The 13287-nt window shown below is 32.3% G+C and overlaps 1 protein-coding gene across 1 annotated transcript in view; it reads left to right on the plus strand.

Annotated features, from left to right (window-relative positions):
* Nucleotides 1-13287, plus strand: part of LOC126882167 (myelin transcription factor 1-like) — a 301373-nt gene that overhangs the window by 97365 nt on the left and 190721 nt on the right. Inside the window, exons 3-4 of the mRNA XM_050646990.1 lie at nt 2870-3185; nt 6497-6781. Coding sequence (XP_050502947.1) covers nt 2870-3185; nt 6497-6781 — 601 coding nt within the window. The remainder of the gene's footprint in view (nt 1-2869; nt 3186-6496; nt 6782-13287) is intronic.

The following is a 13287-nucleotide window of genomic DNA, read 5'->3' on the forward strand; positions in this document are numbered from 1 at the left end:
TCAGTAGCCCTGTTACCAGATGTACCAGTGTATATCAGTAGCTCTGTTATGAACGCGCAATTGCCGGCAGGGTTGGCAAAAACCAAGGTTTTTTTTGAAAAAATTTTGGTTTTTGCCAAACCAGGTTTTTTTTGATACAAAGTATAATAAGTCTAAAAACTTTAAAAATGAATAAATTATTTTATAAAATTAACTAATAAACAATGAAAAAAATGATTAACACAACTTTTATTTTTATTTACACACACAAAAAATTAATATAACAAAAAAAAACATCATCAAACGTTATAATATTCAAAATAACTAAGTTCAAAAGTAAAAAAATATAAATTATTTATCTTGATTTTCTTCATTTGCGGCAGCTGTAGTAAAAACTTCAAATAAAAACACCAGTTTGGAAGCTCAGTAAAAAAATAGAAATAAAAAAACCAGATTTAAACTAACTGGTTTTTTTTTAAGAATAAACCAGTTGGTTTAAACCAAGGTTTTAAGCATGTTGGTTTAAACCTGCCAACCCTGCTTGCCGGTCCCGACAGACAGCGAGGATATAACCATTGTAACCACAAATGAGACTGGTAACAGAGTATAATAAGTGCAACTGAGTCACATAAACTCGCCAATATTTTCGTGTGTCTACGAGTAGTTGGCTATTTACTGAATTAGGTACTATTAACACATAATATAATAATATATTTCTATTGGTAAAAATATTGGTAAATTGAATTATTCATGGTCATAAAATGTTTATTTGCAAGATTTTTAACTGTTACCTATGGTAACAGTGTTAACAGTTAACATGGACGCCACGCTAGTACCTAGTAAGCAAAAACAGTGACTCTTGGGAAAAAAGTATTGAGACATTTTTTATAGACCATTCATTATCTGATCTACTTTTTTGTTAGAACTAGTTTTATGATAAAACTTATCATTTCGCTGAATATTGCTAAAAACCCATTTTTGGGACCTTTGACTCCGAGTAATTTTTTTCCTTGAATCTTATTGATGAGGACTTTTTAGATTTCATTTATTAGGCGAGCGGCACACCCCTAATTTGAGGCTTAGAAATCGAAAAAGCGAACATGATAGGTGAATGGCAAATCTTTGTCATTCTTTATATTTTCGAGGTCGGTGAATCCGAATGTGAAGTTTATTTTTATCTAGAATTGGTGGAACATGTTCAAAAATCAAATTTTATGCAAAAATGCGAAAAATCAATTTTGATGATTTTTCATATTTACCTCACTGTATTTTTGGTTGCTGTAAATATTTCCTTTTGAAAATTTTATTTTATCATCCTTCGAGTATTTAGATGACAACGAGATTTGTCCAAAATGTTTACACAAATTAAAAGAGGGGTTGTTAATTTTTAAACATTTTGTCGTCAGATTTCGTTAGTTTCATGTTTAATTAAAAAAGTTGAGTGATAAACTTTTTAGTTTATAATTTTAACTAACACAGCAATAAAACATAATTCATGAAGAAGTTTTCTGGAAAATTTCAAATCAAAATATGTAATAAGAAAAAATTTATGTGAATTTATAGACGAGTGGCACTCTTCCAAAAAAAAAAACGCTTATTTCTCGAGATACTGACCACAGTGTGGTGAATGGCTAATTTTGGTCATACTTTATGTTTTTGATGGTGGTGAAAACGAAAATAAGGTTTATTTTGAATTTTATGTGGAGGAACATTGTCAAAATCGCAATTTTACCCTAAAAATAAAAAAAATGAAATCACGTTTTTTATTTTTTTTTATAAAACATTTTATTCCCTGTACCATATATTTTAACATAAACTTGATTAAAAAGCTAAATTTCAAATTTTGTCACTCGACTTTTGCGATTAATCTTTGAAATTCAGGAATCGGCACCTTTCACTTTAAACAATTCATAACTTTTATTATCTATAATGAGACAGAAAGATTGAAACAGGTACCATTGTCTTCAGAAAGGTAAGAGCAAGAAGTATATACTATAAAAATTAAAAAAAAAACGAAATGGACTTATTAAACGCAAAAAATGTGATTTCATTTTTTTTTTTTTAATTTTTAGGGTAAAATTTCGATTTTGCCACTGTTTCCCCACGTAAAATTCAAAATAAACCTAATTTTCGTTTTCACCACCATCAAAAATATAAAGTATGACCAAAATTAGCCATGCACCACACCGTGGTCATCACACCACTCAGTATCTCCAGAAATAAGCGTTTTTTTGTGGTGTGCCGCTCGTCTATAAAGTCACATAACTTTTTTTCTATTGCATATTTTGACTTCAAACTTTCCAGAAAACTTCTTCATGAATTAAGTTTTATTGCTGTCTTGGTTAAAATTATAAGCTAAAAAGTTTGTCACTTAACTTTTTTAAGTAAACATGAAACTAACGAAATCTGACTACAAAATGTTTAAAAATTAACGACTCCTCTTTTAATTTATATAAACATTTTTGTACAAAGCTCGTTGTTATCTAAATACTTCAAAGATGACACAGTAAAAATTTCAAGAGGAAATATTTACAGCGAGGTGAAGTTGAAATATCAAAATTGATTTTTTGCATTTTTGCATAAAATTTGATTTTTAAACATATACCAATTCTAGATAAAAATAAACTTTAGATTCAGCGACCTCGAAAACATAAAGAACTACCAAAATTGGTCATTCACCTTATAAAGTTGATTTTCTTGGTCGGTATAACGTAATTTTAGGGGTTGCTGCCGCTCGCCTATATGATGGTGTTTTATACAATCCTACCAATTTTCAGCTAGCTGCGAATTATTGTAACCTCACACCTATTTATATATGGGTCTAACTAGACCGGTCTAATATCTATAGTATGTTCTACTCATTATATTCTAAATAATGTCTATTTTCCAGACTATCAGTCTACCCATAATGCAAGTAGTGCCGATGACGAAAATGACACCGCATCGGACGAAGAACAAGTACCCATTATGTACCAATACGAAATGGTGGGCCCATTGGAAAGGACAGTAAAGCGACGAGGCCATCTTCCTAAAGAAGCGGTTAAAATTCTAAAAAATTGGTTATACGAACACAGATTCAATGCATATCCTACGGAAATTGAAAAACAGATTTTGTCACAAGAAACGAACCTGACGGTTCTTCAAATCAGCAATTGGTTTATAAACGCCAGAAGGAGGTACCTTCCCGAAATGATGAAACGTGAAGGGTAAGTTTATTGTAACATAATTTGTATATCAAGTGGGTGACTTTATTTTGGGGTTTTTCTCTAAATTGGATGTTGTCTCCATGGTCTATTTATAGTTTAAGGTAAATGTTTTTCTTTTATAGAAAATTCCGACATAAAACTAAGCTGAATGTAATTGATGTATTTAGAATCTGAAAGAAGTCTATGAAATAACTTTGTTTTACAGGGTGTTTCATTAATAATTTTCCATATAGTAACTGGAGAAAGTTTATTGTTAGTTATAGTGTTTTATCTGAAATATTAAAAATTATTTTTGCTCAGCATTTTAAAACTATTCGACGTATCCTTTTCATACTTGGCAGAAAGTGCGACTACTAGACAGCCTACTAAATTATGATAAACAAACGTTACTAGCTACTACCAGAGGCGTACGACAGGGGTGGTGAATGGTTGACCCTTCTCAAATTTTACGCCACTGGAGGAATTACTATTTTAGTGCCATTTTTAGATTCTCCAATACTTCTCTACGTAAATACTCTTCATTGGTAACGATAAAGTCATTAGTTTTCGAGATATTTGAAGTTAAATATAAAACGGCACAGTTATTTTGATTAATTTATGATATGATTCATATGATTAAAATTTAAAAATTATTTAAAAATCCACAAGGAAAAAGTTTTCCTGTAGTTGGCTGTATACTATGTAATACAAAAAATAGTAAATCCTTTATAAAAGGTATATACATATTTAAAATCCCTAAAAAGGACTACATCACAATCACATAACTAGTTTTCGACTGGTTTACCAGTCATCATCAGTGCTTACGTTAAGTTTACATGCTAAAGATATAGTTTAACAAAAATATGTGGGTCAAAGCCGTGGACCGTTGGGAAACATCAGTTAAAAATGCCAATTAAAGCATTGATGTTTAAACTATTTTAAAATTATGCCCCAGGTAACATCTGAGCTGTGGTGTGACTAGATTACATGGTGAAAGTCTCCATGATTTTTTTTTTAATTATTTGTACCCAGTACTTTAAAACTATTTGGCGTATCCTTATCATACTTGGCAGAAAGTGTAGGTACTGTACACCCTACTAAATTAAGATAAATATACGTTTCTAGCTACTACTAGAGGCGTACAACAGGGGATAGTGGCTGGTTGACCCTTCCCAAATTCTACGCCACTGACGCAATTGCTATTTTAGTCTAATTTTTTTATTTTGCAATACTTTTTATGTAAATAATATACTGTTCATTCGTAACGATAAAATGATTAGTTTTCGAGATATTTGAAATTAAAAATGAAGCGACACAATATATTAATCAAAATAACTGTATCGCCTCATTTTTAACTTCAAAGATCTCGAAAACTAATGGCTTTATCGTTATGAATGAAGAGTATATTATTTTCATAGAAATTATTGGAGAATCCAAAAATTGAACTAAAATAGCAATTTCGCCAGTTGCGTAGAATTTGGAAAGGGTCAACCATTCACTTTCCCCCGTCGTACGCCTCTGGTAATAGCCACAAACGTTTGTTTAACATAATTTAGTAGTTTGTACAGTACCTATACTTCCTGCCAAGTATGAAAAGGATATGTCGAATAGTTTTAAAATGCTGAGAAAAAATAGTTTTTAAATTTTTAAATAAAACACCCTGTAACTCAGTAAGGAACCACATTTTATTAATTGTTTTAGGTTAAATCTTCGTATTTTGTGCTAAGGTTTCTCCAGTTACTATATTGACAATTATTAATGAAACACCCTGTATATAATTGAACAGATTTTTTGTTAATATGACCAATTACCCTTCATCTAAACTAGCTTCCACTTCTTACTGTATTATTTGCAGGGTATATTCTAAGTTATCCTTTCCCAAGTTAACATACACCTACTCTACTTGGCTATACCATACTGATAACGACTAATGAGTCAGAAACACATGTCTATGGTTGCATTCCATCTTATACATATTTTTTTCTTCCTTCTTGGGAGACACACCGATATGTACTTCCTACCTTGATTCTATTATTCTGTATATAGTTAGAAAATATTTTGTTTCTGTATAATATGGTACGGGAGGAAAGTATGCTAAATTTGCAGTCACTCGAGCGTTATGTTGACCCATTGGGTTGTGATTATTAGGTCCTAAAACCAAAAAAAGTTAAGTAAAATTTTTCATTTTAGTGGGGACTTTCCATTTTTTTAATTTAATTTTCCATTTCCAACAATTGTTTTTTCCGATTATAGCGCCATCTATCCATAATTCGAAAAAATGTCTTGAATAAAAGTTGCTTATTTTTTGTAAAGAATCCAAAAAATCTGCAATAAAAATTTGGGGGTTCCATTTAATATTTTAAAGTAACCCCCCAACCCACCTCCGTGGGGGGTCGTGTTTGGTGCCAAAAACATTTTGAAAGTGTATTTTGCAGTTTTTCGATCTGATGTTCACTTTGCGAAATATCGCGGGGTTTGTATTTAAAATTTTAAATTTACCCCCCACCTCCTCTCCGTGGGGGTCATGTTTAGTACCATTCGATAGAATTTTGAAAATTATTGAAGACATATTTTTTAGTTTTTCGATCTGACGTTCATTTCGCGAAATATTCTCGTTTTTTATGAAACTTTTTGACTCACCCATTTCCTTACGCCTTGCTCAAATCGTCAGATTTTTGAAATATACAATCTTTTGCATGTACTTAACTTACTTTACCTTAATATGACAATTTCGAGTATTTTTAAGGATAGATTTTTTTTCGGGCCTCCCTTAACGAACTTCCCTGTATTAAGAGCCAATATATATTATGGTATAGGTACATCTGCAGCGTACCAGGTTTCTCCCCATATGATACTCTGACGCGCTCGAGTAACTACAAAAATCCCAGCTTGGGCTCCCCTACCAATACTAGTTGCTGGGGCGACAATTGTGTCGCCTGTTTTTTATCTACTTTTATGTTTTAAAAAAAGTAACTGAAATCTAACAAACAATTATTGAATTATTTCTATCTTAATATTTGATCTCGGATTATGAAATAGAATATTATTTTCCACTATACAATCGGCAAATAAATTACTACTAATTTTTCTTCACCTTGTATATTTGCCATTATTTGAATTTAAATATACATGTCATATATGTCGAGTACATTTAGATTATAGAAAATCTGCTTATGGCAATATATTCAAAGAGAAATCACTATGAATTCACCCACAGGTTATCATTCAAATACAGTATTAGACTTGCTAAAGTTAATTAAAATAACGCAGAGATTGCAAATACTTAGCCATGGAAAGACATTCACAGGAAAAACCCCTTTTATTTCTTTCAGCTATGATTCTGTCCACTACACGATCACCAGGCGACGGCGAGCGTCTTCTTCGCCCCGAAATTCGTCAGATGGCAACCCATTAGTGGGAGATGGAGTCTATTACAAGAAACCTAAGAAGATGATCCGCTTCGATCGGGTGGACGGTGAAACCGAGTTCGAAGTAGACGCCGATGGTTTCGTAGAGGCCAAGCCACAACAATTGACTATGAGCACACCGGGAAGGAAGTTTAACCCTTGGAATCCAGACGTACACTATGGCTTAACTGTAAATGCTGCAGAAAGAAGGTTAGTCGTTAGTTTTATTCAGATTTGAATTTGTAATTCTATTTTATTTTATTTATCAACGGGCAAGCCCAAGTACAATAATGTTAAACTATAAATTCATAACACTGACTATATCTACGGTTACAATACAAAAAGTTATCTATACAAAAAGTTAATCTGTATTATTATACAATGCAATATAAAAAGTTATCTATATCCATTACTCAAGTCAAGAGTACACAAAACCTGACGCAAGAATGAGCCGAAAGTTGCAAAGAAATCTATGTTATCATATTGATTGGCTAGTCTGGCAGTTCTTGAAATGAAGTTGTTAAATCCATAGTTAGTGCGATGTATAGCCCTTTCAGCACGTACCCACACAGTTGTGTGGGTTTGTTTTAAACTGATGTAAAACTGCTAAATATTAAAATCTAGCGTTCAGTACGAACGACGATGGTTGTGTAGGTTGTGTTGTGCTTTGCGCTACCTTACGCGATTGTTGAATTTATTTTGTTTCGACAGTCACAACTTGTCTCGCAACTAAGGGGGCTCGTCAATTCGGTAAGAAATGTAAATAGATTTTTGTTATTAAAAAATGTCAATAATAAAATGTAAATGCCTGTAGATTACTAACACATGTTTATTTAAAGCACCTATACATAGGTATTTTCAAAAATGATAATAATAATTTTCAAATATCCCATTACATCACTACCAACACAATTATGTGGGTCGGGGGATCGTTATTGTCGTTCTCTCCGTTTGCATATTTTGAGTTTAACAAACCAGAAGATATCGAGGAGGTACTGAACACTATTAATGAAGATTTAGAACTAGAAGATTTTTGTGATGACTCAAATTCTGATACGATGTCGAATACGGAACCAAATAGCCTTAGGAAAAGCCTCTGAGACAGCCATTTTTCGGATTTTGACAAAGAAGGTGAAGATACTAGTGAGAATTCCCTAATTCACAACAAAAACACATCTTCCCAAAATGACATTGAGGTTCCTGGTACTTCCGGTTAACTGCAGCTCCCATAAAATCTTACAATAATAATATGGGTGGAGTGGTGGAGTAGATATTTGCAACCAGTAATTTATTGGAATATTATAGAATCTGGATAGAAACCAGAAAGTTGACATTAAAAGTCATTCTTGATTTTTTTTTTTTTTAGTCATAGTAAATGCTTGGACGGAATACCCGAAGATTGTAGGGCAAATAATATTTATTTATTAAGCGCAACAGGCCTTGTAGGTCTAGGGCTAAAATTTTACATTTCTGATTACATAAATAATATACTAAATAACTTAATATAACTTACATAACTTATAAAACTTATAAATTTTATTTAATTACACTTCAGTCTTTTTATACACTCCTTCACCACCTCTCTCCATCTCCTTCTGTCCAATGCTAGTTCTTTCCATCTCTCAATGTTACTTTTCTTCAAGTCTTCATACACACTGTCCTTCCATCTTTTCCTTGGCCTGCCTTTCCTCCTCTTTTGTATTGGTCTTCGTGAAAGTACCATTTTTTTCACATTCGTTTACTTCCCATTCTCTCGATGTGCCCCAAGTATCGTATTCTCTGTGCTTTGATCGTCGTCGTGATCGTTGGCTCTTGATATAGTTCTTCCAATTCTTTATTGGTTCTTCTTCTCCACTGACCTTCTATTTTCACACCTCCATTATATTGCTCTTTGCATTTTTCTCTCCCATCTTTCTAAAAGGTCTGTTTCTGACTTTTTGAGCACCCATGTTTCGCATGCGTATGTTACTGTAGGCCTGATAACAGTCTTATAAATTCTTATTTTTGTTTTTCTTGATACGTATTTGGATTTCAATAATGTACGTAATGCTCCATATTTTTTATTTCCTTTGGCTATTCTTGCCTTTATCTCTCCTTCTTCATCACCATTTTCATCTATTTTGGCTCCCAGGTAAATAATTTCTTTGGCTCTTTTGAACGAGTATGTTTTTTCTCCATCTATTTGTACTATGATGTTATTCTCTTTTTCTTTTTGGATCTCTCCCATTATCATATACTTTGTCTTCTCTTCATTTATTTTAAGTCCGAATTTTTTGGCTTCTGTTATTATGTTTTTCATTAACTTTTGTAGTTCTTTTTTGCTTGTTGCTAATAGCGTCAGATCATCTGCAAATGCTATGCATTGGTGGCCGTTTTTAAATATCGTTTCTTGCATGTTTATTCTGCTTTTCCTGATTATTCCTTCCAATGTTAGATTGAATGCCGTTGTTGATAGTGGGTCGTCTTGTCGTAATCCGTCCTTGGTTTCAAACTTTTTGGATGTATACCCTTTCCAAGCTATTTCGTTTGTTGTGTTTTCCATCGTCATCTTTACCACCCTGACAATTTTACTTGGTATCCCCAATTCTTTCATCAGTTCGTACATCTGCTGTCCGTTTACTGTGTCGTAAGCCTGCTTAAAGTCTATGAACAAAGTTTTATGTTCGTAACAGGTAGTCTGTATTTCTTTTAAGGCAAATATTTGGTCAGTCGTTGATCTGTTGTTTCTAAAACCTGTCTGGTATTCTCCCAGTATTTTTTCCGAATATTGACTTAGCCTTCTTATACTTTGTGCCAAGATTTTGTAAACTATTTCTAATGGTGCGATGCCTCTGTAGTTTTCGCATAGCATTCTATCACCTTTTTTATGTATAGGGCATATCCTTGCTGTGGTCCACTCTTCTGGCATTTTTTCTACTTCCCATATTCTTTTTATCAGGTTATATATCTCTTTCTGTAGTCTTTTCCCTCCCGATTTTATCATTTCGGCCGATATTTCTGTTATTCCTGGGCTTTTGTTATTTTTCAAGCTCCTTATTTCGTTCTTTATTTCTTGTTCTGTGGTTATTTCTATTTCTATCTGATCATCTTCAATTTCATGGTTTGTTTCATTTTGTACTTCGCTTTTATTTAGCAGTTCTGTGAAATAGTTTTGCCAGTTTCCCATTATTTTTTCCGGCTCATTTAGCAACATCCCTTTATCATCTCTCATAAATGGGTTGTTTTTTTGATATCCTCTTTCCTTTTTTTTTGCTTCCTGGTAGAATGATTTTATTTCTTTTTTTTTGAAATTTTTCTTCTATTTCCTTCAATTTGTTCTCGTTGTATTTTCTCTTTTTGCTTCTACATTTTCTTTTCATGATTTTTCTCAATTCTCTGTATTCTTCTCTAGTGCTTTCTTCGTCATTTGTGAGATTTTTGAGTCTTACCTTTCTTATTGCTTCTGCTACTTCTTGACATTCTTCATCATACCAATCTTTTGTTTTGTGTTTTCTTTTGGTTTTCGCTAGGATTGCTTTACTTGTGTTCAAGATTGCTTCTTTTATATTTTCCCATTGTTTGTCTGGGTTTGACGTTTCTTGTTCCCTGATTAGTCTGTTGGTTATTCCCTCTTCATACTTCTTCTGTGTGTTGTTATCTTTTAGTAGTCCTATGTTGAATTGTTTTCCAATTTTTTCTTTTGTTTTATTGTTTTTCTTTATGTTATGCTCGATTTTGTATTCTGCTCTCACCGAGTAGTGGTCCGAGTTACAGTCCGCTCCTCTCATGCTCTTTACATTTATTACATTGTTTGTATGTTTCTTCTCTATTAAAATATGGTCTATCTGATTTACTGTCTTTTTATCAGGGGAAATCCACGTTCCTTCATATATATACAAAATATGCATAAGATGGAATGCAACCACAGACACGTGTTTCTGACTTATTAGTCGTCATCAGTATGGTATAGCCAAACAGGAGCAACGCAACCAATATGTGGCTGTAATGTTAGAAGACCCTCAGGATTCGAGAGCAACAACTAACACATCCACGGAGGTCTTCTAACATTACAGCCACATATTGGTTGCGTTGCTCCTGTTTGGCTATACCATACTGATGACGACTAATAAGTCAGAAACACGTGTCTGTGGTTGCATTCCATCTTATGCATATTTTGTATTTTCATTGTTGCGAGCCATGCCGATATGTATTAACTCGCGTTAGCCTCTCCTTGTTTGATTTTTTAAAACGTTTTAAACGTTTGGCATTACTTTTCTCAGGTAGCTGTAGCTTCCTCCGTGGATGTGTTAGTTGTTGCTCTCGAATCCTGAGGGTCTTCTAACATTACAGCCACATATTGGTTGCGTTGCTCCTGTTTGGCTATACCATACTGATGACGACTAATAAGTCAGAAACACGTGTCTGTGGTTGCATTCCATCTTATGCATATTTTGTATTTTCATTGTTGCGAGCCATGCCGATATGTATTAACTCGCGTTAGCCTCTCCTTGTTATATATATATATATATATATATATATATATACTCCCAGCGTATGAAGTGAGCCACATATTAAAAGAAACTGCGGTTGAAGTGAGGTCCTATACAAAGTGAGGTCCAGTATACGGACCTCACTTTGTCAATCAATGTAAGACTTTTTCGTAGACATGTACTGGCAAACGCTGTTTTTTTACAAAAAAAAGTGGGACCTCATTTTGTATGGTCTACATCAATTTTTAGTTCAGACATTTTCCGCATAGAGGCGCTGACTTTGGCGTATATTTTCTAACCATGTATATTCTATGCCCTGTTGAATAACTTACGATACACATAGTGAGGACCATACAACTGGCAACACCGTTCAACCAATCTTTAAAACAGTGGATCGTCGCGTAATAAATTCAAACAGTACAAAAATGTATAATACTTTAGTCCTTTTTAAGAGCGTAGGGCCAAAATTTCGGTCGAATTCTTTTTAAACGGCTTTATTTTTTTCGAATTCTGAGAAAACTAATAGGTATTTTTAAAAAATTTAAACGCAGAATAAAAGTCTACATTATTGGCGAGGGCAGAAAGTCCCTTATAATAAACAAAAAGTTTCTTTGAATGATATATTTAAAATTAAATATCAGACTAATTTTTTTCACACCTGTGACTTATTAAAATAAATGTTATAGAAGTTCTCACGGACTTTCGACCATAGGTAAAGGCAAGCGTCCACAGGTCCGCATCGTACGCATCGGATTAATTTTTAACACTGCGTCCACTGTATCGGCAGCGATCGGATTGCCGATGCCACTACCTGCTAGGGTAGAAAAATTACCAAGGTAGACTTTAAAATTTGTTGTTTATTTAATTTAAAATATGATATTTTGTAAAATATGATATTTTAATGTATTTGTTTAGTAATAAAAAATCCGCAAAAACGTAAAATATATAGTTCTTTTTTAAATATCTACAAAACGAAACATGCTAGGTACATACAACCTGATATGAAAAGAAAGCCTGTAATATTTACTACAAAATGCAATACTAATATACAGGGTGTACCATTTAAAAAAATGAAAACAAAATTTTATGTGCAAATAGTGTTCACATTGTATAATATATATTAATATACCTATGTCAAAGATATTAAATTATTTAAAAATGACACTATACTAGTAAAACTCTCATGCCATTTTAAATATTTCGAAAATTATTAACTTTAGACCTATAAAACCTTACACAAACTCTACATGTTTTTAAAAAATACACAAAAATACAAAATTATTTCTAAACATTTTTTATCGGCATAGTAATATTAAAGCTTATACACCAATTCTCTCGGTAGACCGCAAGCTGTAGCAGAAACAAGACGGTAGACCGCATAGTAACACCCATTTTTCTAACTACATAATTATACATTTGAATTTTTGAATATAAAGGAATACCTACACAAAGCTGTAACAATTTGATTTAAATGAAAAATAGTAACTACATCAGTAAAAGTTTATTTTTACACTTCTCTAATATTTAGTTCCAAAAAACCAGTTTAAACCAAATTCTCTTAATCTATTTTAAAGTTCCAATAAATCCAGAAATTATCTTGAATTATAAGAATTTAAAGATCACCTTAGATGTTACCTGTTTATTACTGGTGGCAATACTTTTATTAAATAAACTGGTTAAATACTGGTAAACATTATTTATTAAATTACTTTTTTCTAAGCCGTGCATAAAGTATCGCGCTTTCATATACATAAATATTAATATTAATACACGTTTAATTATCGCTTTCATATTAATACACGTTTTACAGTTCATAAAGTACAGCCGGTTCCTAAAAAAACTGATACGACTCTTAGTAAGATTTGATCATGTTGAGCAGTGTATTTGATTGATCTGACATTATATTTATTATGACAGACAAATAATAAAATAAACAAACAACAAACAACTGATTACATATTATGTTAATTCATAAATTGTACTAATTATTAAGGTCTAAATGTTTATATTATTTTGAATTCCTGTATTTTATAAAGAGTATATAAATGATAGTTTTTACATCAAATAGATCACATAATTATTGTAAACGTGAATTATACAACAAAACAAATTAATATTCAATTCAGCCCTGTAAATTCACTAAAATAAATATTATAGAAGTTTTCAGGGACTTTCAGCCCACGGTAATAATGTAGTCTGTCATTCTGAGTTTAAATTTTTCAAAAATATTTATTAGTTTTCTCAGTA

This window comes from Diabrotica virgifera, chromosome 3 (genome assembly GCF_917563875.1).
Source record: "Diabrotica virgifera virgifera chromosome 3, PGI_DIABVI_V3a".
Lineage (NCBI taxonomy): Eukaryota > Metazoa > Arthropoda > Insecta > Coleoptera > Chrysomelidae > Diabrotica > Diabrotica virgifera.